The 14,109-nt window shown below is 44.3% G+C and overlaps 1 protein-coding gene across 29 annotated transcripts in view; it reads left to right on the forward strand.

Moving 5' to 3' along the window:
• Positions 1 to 8,978, forward strand: part of Plekha5 (pleckstrin homology domain containing A5) — a 184,414-nt gene extending 175,436 nt beyond the window's left edge. For 22 of the 29 annotated variants that reach the window (XM_060384348.1, XM_060384336.1, XM_060384340.1 and 19 more), the window contains 5 exons: positions 1,142 to 1,282; positions 1,646 to 1,770; positions 3,375 to 3,511; positions 5,831 to 5,933; positions 8,121 to 8,978. In XM_060384348.1, coding sequence (XP_060240331.1) covers positions 1,142 to 1,282; positions 1,646 to 1,770; positions 3,375 to 3,511; positions 5,831 to 5,925 — 498 coding nt within the window. In that variant the 3' untranslated portion in view covers positions 5,926 to 5,933; positions 8,121 to 8,978. The remainder of the gene's footprint in view (positions 1 to 1,141; positions 1,283 to 1,645; positions 1,771 to 3,374; positions 3,512 to 5,830; positions 5,934 to 8,120) is intronic. The other 7 variants (XM_060384343.1, XM_060384344.1, XM_060384351.1 and 4 more) reach the window with 1 other exon arrangement.
• Positions 8,979 to 14,109: the final 5,131 nt, after the last annotated feature.

The raw sequence follows: 14,109 nt of genomic DNA on the forward strand, positions 1-14,109 counted from the left end.
AGTTGTAAGCCACCATGTGGTTGCTGGGAATTGAACTCAGGACCTTTGGAAGAGCAACCAGTGTTCTTAAGCTCTGAGCCATCTCTCCAGCCCATCCTTCACTGATTTTTATAGAAATCTTATAAGTAAAACTCTTGTCTTCCAAATTATTGTAAAATATATATATACACATGCACAGTGCCAGTCTAAAGAAACAAACAAAAGGAAATCTAGGTGTGGTAGCTCAGGCCTGTAATTCCAGCACTTAAGAGCCTGGATTGGGAGGAATACCTTGGGTTCAAGTGAGTTCAAGGGCAGCCTAGGCTGCCTAATGAGACCCTGTCTAACACAAAACAAAACAACAGAAGTACTATAGAGATGGCTCAGAAGTTAAGATTGTTGATCATCCAGAGGACCCAGGTTCAGTTCCCAGCACTCATATCAAACAGTTCACAACCACCTGCAACTCCAGTTCCAGGGTATCTGGCTCCACAAATACTCTCATACACATATATGTGCATACACACATACATACATACATACATACATACATACATACATATGAAAGAAATAAAGGAAGAAAGAATAAATAAATAGAATAAATTCAACAGAAGTGCTTTAAGGCTAGGGAGCAGTAGCACAGACCTAAAATTTCAATATTTAAGAAGTGTAGGCAGAGGATTACAATTTGCATACCAGCCTGGTCTACATAAAAAATTCCATCTAGCTGGGCAGTGGTGGCACATGCCTTGAATCGCAGTAATCAGGATGAAGACAGACAGATCTCCTGAGTTTGAGGCCAGCCTGATCTACAGAGTGAGTTCCAAGATGGCCAAAGCTATACAGAGAAACCCTGTCTCAGAAAAAAAAGAAAGGGAGGGAGAAAGAAAGAGAAAGAAAAAAAGAAAGAGAGAAGGGAGGGAGGGAGGGAGGGAGGGAGGGAGGGAGGGAGGGAGGGAGGGAGGGAGGAAAAGAAAGAAAAAGACACCTCATCTATAGTCCTGCCAACGTGTGTAGTCAAGGCAAGAGACTCATTACAAATTGATGGCCAGCCTGAGCTACATAGTGAGTTCCGGGACAGCCTGGAATGAGACCCTGACTCAAAGCAATAAAAGAAAATGTAAAAGTACTTGAATAAAAATGCTGTCTATGTTTTGAGCAGACTCTAAGAAGGGATGATAACGTTAAGGAGCTAGACACCATCCACAGAGAAAATGATGTAAAGCCAGACCATGAAACTCCAGCAGCAGAAACTGTTCACCTAGAAGAAGCTGAACCCCAGAATGCAGCCATCGGCAGAAAGGTAGAGGCAGCAGACACAGCAGGCAGTGGGGCATGGGAGGATTAGACTGTGGGAACTAAGGTTTACTTGCCTTCAGAGACCTTGAAGTCTAAATGACAGAGCTCCTTTGGTTGATGTGCTCACCACATAAAAATATTTCTTAATAGCTGCATCTGCAATGTGTATTATCTCTTTGTATAAATGACTTTATAAATCTTTGCAGTAAATGTTAATTTTTTTAATATGCTTAAATCTATACTTATCCACAAATATTTGTGATAGTGTATAATTTGGGGGCATAATCTTAATTAGTGTGATCATCTCAGCTTTACTAATATTAATATGCTAAGAATGCTTTGAAAAGCACTTTTTTTAATTTTGTAGCTTAGAAGATCTGAAACTGTTTTTTATGAAATGCTTTTCACACCTGAGCCAAATGGAATGAATTCTGAGGGAGTGATGGATAAAGAAAGGCATAAAGAGCCGGTGCCTGAAGACGGTTCGTGCAGGTAAGAGCTAAACAACGAGGGCCAGCTGCTCAGAAAGCTGTGGGGCTCTTTTTATGATTGTTTGTTTTTATGTGTGAGTGTTTTGCCTGCATGTGTATATGCACACCGTGTGCGCACAATGCCCGCCAAGGCCGGAGCTGGATTTAGCAATAATTGTGAGCTGCCATATGGACAGAACCCATGTTCTCCTCAAGAGCAGCCAGGGCTCTGAACTGCTGAGCCACCCTCCAGCCCAGCTGCGTCATTCTTTAAAACTAGTGAGTAAAGCTGGGTATGGGAGGACTCGGGGGGAGACGTAGGCGGAGCTCTCAGGGTGAGGCCAGAATGATCTAGAGAGTAAGTTCCAGGATAGCCAGGGCTACATAGAGAGACCAACAAACAAAGCAAGCTTTTGGATCAGGAATGGACTTTAAGAGTCTAGAGAAACGAGTTAACTGCTTGATGCACAAATGCGAGCACGTCTGCTCAGGTCTCTGGTGTGGACATGCAAACCTATACAGCAGCACTCACCTGTATCCTGACTCTGAGGAGCCTGTGCAGAGACAGGTAGATCCAGAAGCTCTCACACAGCCAGTCCAGCCAACCCCAAGAAGAGACTCTGGCTCGGAAAATATCAGAGAGAGCAGCAGAAGACGACACTTAATACCCCTGACCTCCACATGCTTGTACACACACATGTGCACCTCGTACACCGCACATGCAGAGACATCAGAATGCTATCCAGCAATACAGTGAATAGACCTCTTCGAATCCAAGCAGACAGTCCTAACATGGCATTAGAGGAGGGTCAGGAGAGCTTTAGAGTACTGACTCAGTGTAATGGTATTCAAATATGCAAAACACATGCTCGGGGCTGGAGAGATGGCTCAGCAGTCAAGAGCCCTGGGCTGCTCTTATGAAGGAGGACTCAATTTGGAGTCCCAAAATGCACATGCAGCTCACGGCTGTGTCTAACTCCACTTCAGAAGCTCTGATGCCCTCTTCTGGCCTCTGAGGGTAGTGTGCATGCATATGGCATGCAGGCATACAGGTAGACAAACAGCCGTACACATAAAATGAAAATGAATTTTTAAAAAAGTATTGATGTAGGGAGTCAGAAATTCATGTAAGGTTTAGCTGACACACAAGTGGCAAAGTGGGGAATTGCTGACGCTGGGTAGATGATTTGCTCCAGTCTTTTTCTGTGTGTATTTTATAAGAAAGAAAATAACATTATTTATGAGAAAAATGTTAGCAGTTATTAAATATAGATGGTAGTAGCATCTTTCCTGTGTGAGTGGATGTGTTTGTTAAGAGAGGGTCCAATGTAGCCCAGGCTGGCCCTGCCCTTTCTATGAAGTCAGAATGACCCTGAACTTGTGATCACTCTACTCTGCCTTCCATGTACTGGGATTCCAAGTATGCACCACATACCCAGCTTTTATGTAGTATGAATTTCATTAAAAAGTTAGGAGGTGGTGGTACACACCTGTGCTGTCATTTGGGAAGCTGAGTCAAGAAGTTTAAGAACAGCCTTGGCCATGTAGCCAGACCCCATATCAGAAGAACAAAAGAGAAGCTAGATGGTGTCCTGCCAGTTGTAACATGCAGTCTATTCTCATTAGCCCGCAAGAAGAGGTGGCCGTGACGAACCACCAGGCCGAAGGCCCTCCTGAAGAAGCAGAGAGTCTTCACGAAGAGGAGGAAACTCTTGCTTCTTATGAGCCAGCTCCTGAGATTCCTAGAGAGAACCAAACCACAGGTTAGATGCATTCTTCTTACTTTCCTGAGTGGGTGCTTCTCAGCTCGTGATTTTACTTCAGCACCTTAACTCCTAGTGTTCAGCTTTCCTTTGTACATGAACCTCCAGTGTGTCATCAGAGTGGGCAGGAAGCAACTCTCCCTGCTCTGTCACTCTGCCTTGAGGCTCAGAGAATTATCTTTCATTGTACTTTTTGACCATGACGTGGTAAACTGTTTCTAAAAAGATCCTAGAAGAGCCAGGAATGGTGACCGTCTCCTGCAGTCCCTGTACTAAGGAGACTGAAGGCAGTTCAAGGCCAGACTATGCTAATATAGCATGACTTGTCTCAGAAATTGTTGGCGCTGGAGAGATGGCTCAATGGTTAAGACTACATGCTGCTTCTACAAAGTTTGGCACCACATCTAATGCCTTCAACACCTGGCATGTACACCCACCTCTAAACAGACATGTTGGCAGTGTTTTTTTGTTTTTGATTTTTGTTTTGTTTTGTTTTGTTTTAATCTATTTTATTTGGGTTCTTATAATCTTCCACCCTTCTCCACCAAAATCCCTTCCAATACCCTAATACCAGGTAGAAGAGACAGAAGGTTTATGGGGAGAGGAGTGGTTGAGATCTTTTTAGACTACTTCCTGCTGTAGGAACAGAGAGTCTTGGACCCTCTTAGAGCTCTCCAATTTATACCCTTTCCGGTGTCCCCAGAATTAAACTAGCTGCAGCTGGCAAAGATCACACCCAAGGCAAATCATAATCAAGAAGACTTTTATCCCACCTCTAGGATTAAAACGAAAACAGATTTACATAACATAGCTAGGTTTTTTAAGAAACCAAAAATCTCATTACCCAGACATACATGTGTTGTTGTTGTTGTTGTTGTTGTTGTTGTTGTTGTTGTTGAGGCAGGGTTTCTCCGTGTAGCCCTGGCTGTCTTCAAACTCGATTTGTAGACCTGGCTGGCCTCAGACTTACAGAGGTTCCCCCCCCCCCCCCGCCTCTGCCTCCCAAGTGCTGGGATTAAAGCACTTAATCCCAGGATTTGCACCACCACATCCTGCTACATAATTTAAAACAAAACATTTTTAAATGATGATTCCTTCCTATATGGAAATCTTACCGATCACAGGCCAGGATCCTCAGAAATCACATCGGATACGTTGGGAACTATGCAGTTGAAATTTACAGACACAAGATGATTTGTTTGCAATGGTCTAGTTTCCCCCAGTGCACACTGGGATTTCTGTGTGGTAGTATCACACTGTCCACAGCACCTTAGAGAACAGATGTTGTGCTGTTCTCTATCACACACTCTCCATCTCTATTGGGTGCTTCCGTGTGAATGTGGGGTGGAAGCTTGGCCTTCACGAACAACTTCTTCACTCCTGCCTCTGCCTTGAGGGCTGGGACTAAAAGCCACCACGCCCTACCCTTGCTTGTTTGTATCTTGTACTCTGCAAGGGGAAATACATTCCCAGTCCTCTAACTTCACTTTCACGCCAGCCTAAAACCAGAGTAGCAACAGTGAAATCAGTTACTGCAGCCAGCCTTAGGATGTGTCTGTCAGCCATCCATTCCCTATGAGAAGCTCTCAGCTACTGACAAGCCATGTGCACGGGAACTCTCACTGTAGTCATCAGAGCTGCCTTGTCATCCTATGTTCTGGGTCAGAGTGCTGCCGTGTTGAGCCTACAGCATTGACACCTCTTAGTACTTAGCTGCATGAACTAGAAAAGACAAAACAGTACCTTGTGACAGACACCTGGGAACTGACCTCAAAGCAAGAGAGAACAGGCTGAGTAGTCCATGGGGAAAGTCATCTCTGGAAGCCCTGCTTTAACCATTCGTTCCTCCTTTCTTTCTTTCTTTTCTTTCTTTCTTACTTTCTTTCTTTATTTGTTTATTTATTTTCTTCCTTCCTTTCTTTCCTTTCTTTCTTTCCTTCCTTCCTTCCTTCCCTTTCTTTCCTCCTTCCTTCCTTCCTTCTCTTTCTTTCTTTCTTTCTTTTTCCTTCTTTTCCTCTTTTTGGTTCATCAGGGTTTCTCTGTAGCCCTGGCTATCTTAAAAACTTGCTTTGTAGAACATGCTGGCCTCAAACTCAGAGATCCTACTGCCTCTGCCTCCCAAGTGCTGGGATTAGAGGCCTGTACCACCACTGCCTGGCATTAGATTTCTAAGATGTCTTCTGACCTCCACAAGCATGCACACACTCATGCACACACAAACACAGACTCAATAAATATTCAGTATCTTTGTTCACAACATTTATGTATATGTGTTTGTGTGTGTATATACTCATCTTCTGTTTTCTTGGTGTGTTTTAGTGAAAAGTCTGTTTCCGTCTCCTGAATCCTCCGCATCAGCAGACCCGCCCACCCCGCCACAGCTCACAGAGGGACCGCATTTCATGTGTGTGTAGTCTCAGAAGTATGTCTTCTCCTTCTCATTGGTGCCTTATGTTAGGAGTGTGTTACTTGGATGTATTCATTTGTTGGAACAGCGATATAAGTGAGTTAACCCTGACAGTGCCAGATCAGTGGGCCGCGCCCTGAAGCCCAGGCAGTAGCTCAGGTTCCTCACACTGGCCTTGTAGGGAGTCGGGCTTTGGCTGTGTGTTGTCTCAATCTCTCATAGCATCATCCATAAAAGCAGCGCAGTCTGTGGCGAGCGGCCAGACCCCTCGCAGCCTTGCAGCTTGACGTCCTGCCACGCTCAGGGCCAAGGAGGCAGGTGCTGCCCTTTCATGCTCACAGGACAGTATTGGGCACTGAGCTGGGCATCTCTGCTTGGGGAAGTAAGGTTTGTATGACTTGGTTCTCTTTTAAAGGATGAAGCAATATTTATGATGCAGTCAGTGGCGGAGCACTGAAGTCCCACGGCTGGAGCCATGATGTGGTAGAAGCCAGTCTTACCATGCTCCTTGGACTGCAGTTTTAGAACTGAGGATAGTGTTCTGAGTCACTGCTTCTTTTGGACCTTTCATTACTATTGTGTGTGTGTGTGCAGGCAGGAGCGTGCTACAGGTGTGTGAAGGCCAGAGGGCAACTTTGGAGTCGGTTCTGTCCTGCCACCATAAACATTCTAGGGTTTGAACTTGGGTTATCAGTGAGGTGGCAGGCTCTCCTAAACTATCTCACCAACTCCAGACCCCTACTTTTAAACAGCATGTGCAGTGTGCTCACTGCTTACTGTACCTGCACATGTGTGCTTACAAATAGTTTTCTTTTCATAAAAAGCAGAAGTAGAGTGAGAAGTTGTATGCCTTTCCTATACGTTTTCTCAGTATCTACCACCTCTTAGGAATATTTGAATTACCATAAATTCCTAAGCCGTCATAATCAGTAATACTGACCACGAAGACTCAGAAAATCTTGGCCATTCTTGCAGCAGGGCTTGTATTCTGGGGTCTGTCGTCATCCTCGCTTTTGTAGTAGGTCTTCTCTTTGTCCAGAAGCTCCTGTACATGGTTGAGGTATTTGCTAGAGTTAGTAATGACCGATTATTGCAGCTGTGTGTGTATATAAGTGACACTGGTGACAGAATAACACTAGACAAGGGAAAACAAACACGCCATGTGGCGTAATGGATGGCACCTCCTAACGTGAGATAGAGATGGACACTGAGGACTGTTCACAGGCCAGCTATGGTGGCACACTCTTTTAATCCAAGCACCTAACAGGCAGACACTGGTGTATTTCTGTGAGTTTGACGCCAGCCTGGTGTTTAAACAGTGAGTTCCAGGAGCCAAAGCAAGACCCTGTCTCAAAAAGCTATCTACAGGAGCTGGGCATGTAGGGCACACACCTGCGACTCGGGAAGGTCTAGATTCAGTTCCTAGCAGCACAAAGAACCAGGGATGATGGTGCGCACTAGTAATCACAGCACTTGGGAGGCAGTGGCAGGACAACCAAAAATTCAAGGTCATCTTTGGTTAAACAGTGAAGTCCAGGCCAACCTGAGCTTCATGTAGTCCTGGCTGTCCTGAAACTCTCTCTCTCTCTCTCTCTCTCTCTCTCTCTCTCTCTCTCTCTCTCTCTCTCTCGACCAGCCTGGCCTCAAACTCACAGAGATCTGCTTGCTTCTGCCTCCCTAGTGCTGGGATTAGAGGTGTCCGCCAGTACTGTCTTTTACCTTGTATTCCAGCTCTAGTGGCAATGGGCATTACAGCCAGGCACAGACATCACCAGATACACTCCCTTCTCCTGTTTTGACCATCACACACAGTTGTCCTGTGGTACTGACACTGTTACTACTTAGATCTTGCCATTGTATATGTCACGTTTTCTGAATGTGTGGTTTTGGCAGAATGTCGGGATCCTCACAGATGTGCTGCTGTCAACATGGCTCAGGCAGTTAATGTGTATTATAGTGGGACCAGGCAAAGCTAGCCTACATTACTGGTGTGAGGCATTTTTCTGAATTGCTGTTTAACTGCATCACACTCTTTTGTAGCCTCAGTTGCACTTAAAGAAGTTAAGAAAGTACCCTTCCATGTATTCATGTTAGGGTTCTCCAGCCACGTTCGGCACGTCTGTTCTGCCTTAGTTACTTTGGGACATAGCCACTCATTAGCTTTGCAGATGTCAAAAGTAATTTCCCTCTCTTGTTTTTCAGCTGCACTGACGTCTGTTGAGAGCACACAGAGCTGAAGCTGTGGACCCTCAGCAATGTAAGAAGATGTACAGTATACCTTAAATCTATGAAATTCATAGTTCTGATGCTTCTGACCACAGGGCATCGTTTTATCACCTTTGGAAAATGTTTATTCCAAAATAGCTTTAATGGCCCATCTGTGCACTCCGTAGTCTAAAGGTCACCATTCTCCACGGCTTGCTGCTATGAGTTCAGAGCACATCAGTCAAGGTGCTTTCTCCGTGCGCTCCATCCAGAGCTTGCTTAGTTGCAGTTCCCAGATTTGGATGCTTAATTCTAGGTGGATTTATGTTTCTTTTGCTTTTCAGTAAAGCTCTACTTCCCTGTGAAGCTTGTTTTCTTTCCTTCTTCTTTTTTTTTTTTTTTTGGCCCATTTTGGCTACTGCAGTGCTTTGTTTGACACTTGATTTGTAAAAATTTTATATAAATATATTTAAGATGTGCCATTTTATTACTGCTAAGTGAAGTATGTCCTGTTTTCTGCTATAATTCATCCTCAGTCAGATCGCACCATCAGCAGTTACTGCCACACTCCGTCTGCTTCAACACAAATGCTGTTGCTAGCTTTTCCTTAAAAAGCCAAACAATTACACGCGTAGGTATTTTGAAATACTGGACATTTACGTCATTGGGATAGATGTGTACAGCAATAGCAGGCTTTTAGGTCCAGTACTTGGTTTGTGTGCAGATGCAAGTATGTTCATTGTGTAGATATTATACAATGAGCACATGGGATAAAGGCTGCTTGCTAGAGTTTAATGCAAATGTTCATATCCCATTTCTTTTATATCATGTTAAATAAATGTTGATGTTCTTAAATCACTTGTGTTAGAATCTTTTCCTCTCTTTCTGTCTCTCTTTCTCTAGGATTTCACTGTGTAACTCTGGCTGACCTGGAACTTGCTATATAGACCAGGCTTTGAAAGACTGCCTGGCTTTCAAGTATCAGATACTTGCTTTCTCCAAGTATCAGAAGTAGAGGCATGTGGCTAGAATCTTTTCTTCTCATCTAAATGGAGAATATGAGACCTGGAGTGTAGCCCAGAAGTAGACATTTTCCCAGCATGTCTGAGGCCCTAAGTTCAATTCCCAACACCAGAAAAAGAAAAGGGGGAATTAAAAAAAAAATCAGACCCAAATGACTTCTCAAAGAACAAGTGGTGTGTTAATTCTGCCTCCCTAGGCAACATCATTTAAAAGGCCTTGTGTGTCCAGCCCTCCCATGACAGAGTAGAGGAGCCTGAGGCCAGATAGAAAAATGGTGCTGACCACAGTCATACCACTTCATGACACAGTGTAGATCACCATGTCATTGTTCTGACTTCTCATAAATCAGCCCATCAGCTAACAACCAATGGACAGTTAGTTTCCACATCTGCAAGCTTGTAGTCCCAGTGTGCTCAGAGAGTGAGCGTGGGGGAGGGGCAGGCGGGCTGTCTCTGCCATGGGGAACTAGACAGTTTCCCATGAGCAGGCCCCCTCCAAGATGGTTTCTTTAGGATACATTCTTTGCAGATGTTCACGCTCTTCAGAATCAATTACGTTTCTTTCCTCTCTAACCTTTTGTTCATGCTATAGATTGTTCCCAGAGGACAAGGAAATTTGAGGCCTTGTGGATTCCCATGTAGAATAGCTCCAACCAATTTTGGCACCGGTCAGGTCTGTCCCCCACCTCATGATCCAGTAAAGAGGATTTAGACTTAATACAAAATGCAGGTGTATAGAAATTCGCACGCTGCAAAGGGAAACAAAAATGTGCTTGGCTAGAGTCTATGTGGATCAGTGAAAACAGGTCAGAACAGTATGGCAAGGTCCATATCTGTGAACAGGGTCTCTTAACCCATCGGTGTCAAACAAAAGCCTCAGACTCTGACCCCTTAATCATAACATGATACAAAATGACTTTGTCATGATGAGAGATGGTTTTTGTTGTTCCCAGAGGATTCTTTGAGCTTCTTTAAAAATTTGAGACTGGGCCTGGCTTGAGTTTCTGAAGTCTCAAAGCCCACCCTCTTCTTTTTTTAAAACATTCACTTATTATCTTTTAAGTGTGTTTGTGTGTATTTGTGCACGAGTTGTGGATCCCACTGAGGCTAGAGACATCAGATCCTCCCCTCCCCCGGGAGTTGGAGTTACGGGCAGCTATGAGCTACTGTATTGTTTTGTTTCTTTTTGTTTTGTTTCATTCTTCTTCTTTAGCTGTGAGCTACTGTTAATCCCACCAGACAAAAATAAGATCACTACTACAATTTCAAACCAAGTTTGAAGCAAGTTTTAATTAAACATTGTCCAAGAGGATGGACTCTGGCCAGATACATTCTGGGGTTCCCAGAAAATGGCCACAAGCCACATTAGCCAGGCGCTTATAAAGACTAACTCACAAAATAATGTACTTCCTGCCTTTGTCCAATGGGGGAATGGGGAAGCAAGCATGCATCCTGACAAACTTCCTGCCTGTTGACCTCCAGCCCACATGTGATCAAGCACATCTGGTGAGTTGGGTCAGCCAAACTTGTTTAGAGATGTGAAAATATGTGGCTTGTTATCTTATATGAGCAAAGGCTTCTACCATCTCACAAAGCATCTGTCCTTGGGTGAGGGGCTTACAGGGCAGGGTAGAGGCATTTTTGTTTAATGGATTTCTGACCCTCCACCCTCCACCGTCAACTCCCAGGCCCTGGGATTGTCGGCCCACGCCACCATGCCCCATGTTGTGTAGTCCCGGAGATCAAACCCAGTGCTTCCTGGATGCTCCGCTGTCCGCCCTCCCTAAATTCAGTCAATAAACAAAGAAACGTTTTGGTTATGCTGAAGTGCTCTGAATAATTTTTCCAAAATTTCCTTGAATCCATTATGCACTGGTTAAACATTAATCTGTAGTAAAGTAAGTGGTTTGGATTTTTTTTAAGATTTATTTATTTTTTTTATTATGCAGTGTTCTGCCTGCTTGTATGCCTGCAGGCCAGAAGAGGGCATCTCATTATAGATGGTTATAAGCCACCATGTGGTTGCTGGGAATTGAATTCAGGACCTTTGGAAGAACAGCCAGTGCTCTTAACACTCTGAGCCATCTCTCCAGCCCATGGTTTGGATTTTTAAAGGAGACACTAGTTTTTTTATTTTGTCAGTTCTGAAGTTTTAATTGTAATCTACATTAAAAAGTCAACCTGAAACTTGAAAAGGCTAAGAGTAGTACCACTGGCAGAATTAAACCATGCCGTTCAAGCCTGTGGCAGCTCTCTTAAGCATAAGCTAGACAGGGCCAATGTCCCCTGGTGCACCACTCAAGCATTCCATGGTCTGTGGCAGTACAATCCCAGTCTCAGCTCCTTCCTAAGGAGCTTCATCTAACAAGCTTTTTAACATATCCCTTAAGCACACATGCTAAAAAGTTGTTAATACAGGCTTGGTCTGACCTTAGGTGGGACCATGTTTTGTTTTTTTGTTATTGTTTGGTTTTGGTTTTGTTTTTCCCTCAGACGAAAGATAGGATGCTTCCTCTTATAGGGGCAGAAATGACTAATGTAATCTTCAAGGGAAGCTGGGGGATGTAGTCTTTATGCAGGAAACTGTCGTTCCTAACTCCGAGAATTGGCAGGGTTGTTAGAGCTGTTTCCTACCAAGGAGGGCCTTTGTTGGAAGGGTCATTCTAGGTCCATTGAAGGGGAGGGGGTCCTCTGGTTAGGTAGCAGAGGGGGAGAGTCTTAGCTTGATCAGCTGCAATGGATCATGTGATTGCCACCTGTATTCATAAACTCAGGAAATAAGGGTTGAGGGTTGTAAGCAGATGATTTGGTTACAGAGTAGAGCTGAGAGTTCCAGAACAGAGGTGAGAGAAATGGAGTGAGCTGGTGAGAGGAAATGGGCGGAGAGTTGATTCAAGAGGCAATGACCAGTGCTGAGTAACCATTCCAGACTGCTGCACTGAAATGAGCCGACAAGTGGCAGGGAGTGATGCAGCATCAAAGAAAGGGAACAGGAGAAAATAGAGGGCTAATGTCAAAATTGTATCTGGCCTAGAGTGAAAAGAATAAAGGCCCCCTTTTTGCCAGTTTCTCTATAGCATTGAAAAGAGTGTTTGCAGAATGCCTTAGGGTTATGGCTGGGACAAGACACCATGACCACAGCAACTCTTATTAAGGGAAACATTTAATTGGGGCTGGCTTACAGTTTCAGAAGTTTAGTCTATTATCGTCATGGTAGGAAGCGCGGTGGCACTCAGGTAGACGTGATGCTAGAGAGGCAGCTGAGAGTTCTACATCTGGATCATCAGGAAGAGGCACTGGGCCTGGCTTGAGTTTCTGAAGTCTCAAAGCCCACCCTCTTAATACACCTGCTCCAACAAGGCCACACCTCATAATAGTGCCACTCCCTGTGGGCATAAGGAGGCCATTTTCATTCACACCACCACACAGATGTATCAGGAACAAGTGGAGCTCTGATAGGGTGAGTTACTGGGAGAGCTTGTGTGGAACATTTTGTTGGGTATAGGGTTATACATAAAACATTTAGAAAACAGGTAAAAAACATAGGTGTGAGGATAATGAGGAAAGAGTGCTCAAGAGGAGGTGCCAGAGTGAGAGGGAACTTAAACAGAATTGTCTGGTCCCTGTATTTTTAGGCCACATTTCAAACCAGTTAGGACTTGTTCATGTGGAAGAAGCATCGTTATCAGCAGAGAGTTCAAATCTCATCCTTAGCAGCAGTCAGAGATAGTCATTTTCAGTCTTGGAGCACTGCAGCAGCCAAGGAGTCCAGCTGCAGAGGCAAACAGTTCCTGGCTGGGGAGTGAGGATTGAAATAATTAAAGCAAATCACACTGTACACGGGATCAGCTCGAGAGGGCTGTCAGTAAGACTGCAGCGTGCATTTATACCACAATTCCTTTTTCTAGGCAAAGCAAAAACAAGTTACATCAATACAGGAAAGAAGTTCATGAAACTGCCAAACTTGTGTTCTTAAACTATTTCCCATTAGCGGATATGGTCCAAGGTCACACAAACAAGTTTTAAGGAACTTGGTGAAATATCCTCTTATCTCTGTTTTGAGGTGAGGGCCAGGGTGAAATCAGGTTTTTTACTGAATACTCAATAACAAACAAGCAGCTCTCCACACGTGAAGGATGTTAAGCTGATCTGAGCTGATGAGACAGACAGATTAGTGGATGCAAAATAGGCTCCAGTCCAGCTGTTTTAGTTCTGAATCCCAAAAACCATGTCCAGAGTGGGAAGAGGGATGAGTTGGGTGGCCTTTGCCCATTAGTCCCCTTTCAGAGGTCACCTGACCACTTTTAGGACTCTGGGGGGTCAATCTCTTAGTAAGTGCTTCAAGGCTGACATACAGTCGATGAGGGGAGCAACAGTTATAGTGCGTCAGAAGAGGCTCTAACCAAGGGGTCACGATTACATTTAACAGTTGATAAAGATCCAGAATGTAAGTCAGGAGTCGCAACGTACAATATTGTGGGGAGCATTAAGAGGCAGTTACACGAGGAAAACTTTTATATTAAGATTACTGAGTTAAATGCAATTCTGCAACTGGCTGGACCATGTACCAGAGTTCTGTAGCAGGAAAAGGCCGTTGTAAGTAGCTGTGCCTTTATGTCAGACTCCTTCATAAAAAGCACGTGGAAGAAAAGTCAGCTAGAAGCATCAATGGTAGTGCATGCCTTTAATCCCAGCACTCAGGGAGGCAGGGGTAGGGGCATCTCGGTGAGTTCGAAGGCAGCCTAGTCTACAGAGTGAGTTTAGGACAGCCAAAGATGCACAGAGAATCCTGTCTCAAAAAAAAAAAAAACAAAAGAGAAAACGAAGAAGTAGCAGTAGTCAGCTAGGACTGGAGAGATGGCTCAAAGGTTAAGAGCACTGGCTGCTGTTCCAGTCCTGAGTTCAATTCCCAGCAACCACATGATGGCTCACAACCATCTATAATGAGATCTGGTGCCCATGTA

The sequence above is a fragment of the Meriones unguiculatus genome, chromosome 5 (genome assembly GCF_030254825.1).
Source record: "Meriones unguiculatus strain TT.TT164.6M chromosome 5, Bangor_MerUng_6.1, whole genome shotgun sequence".
NCBI lineage: Eukaryota > Metazoa > Chordata > Mammalia > Rodentia > Muridae > Meriones > Meriones unguiculatus.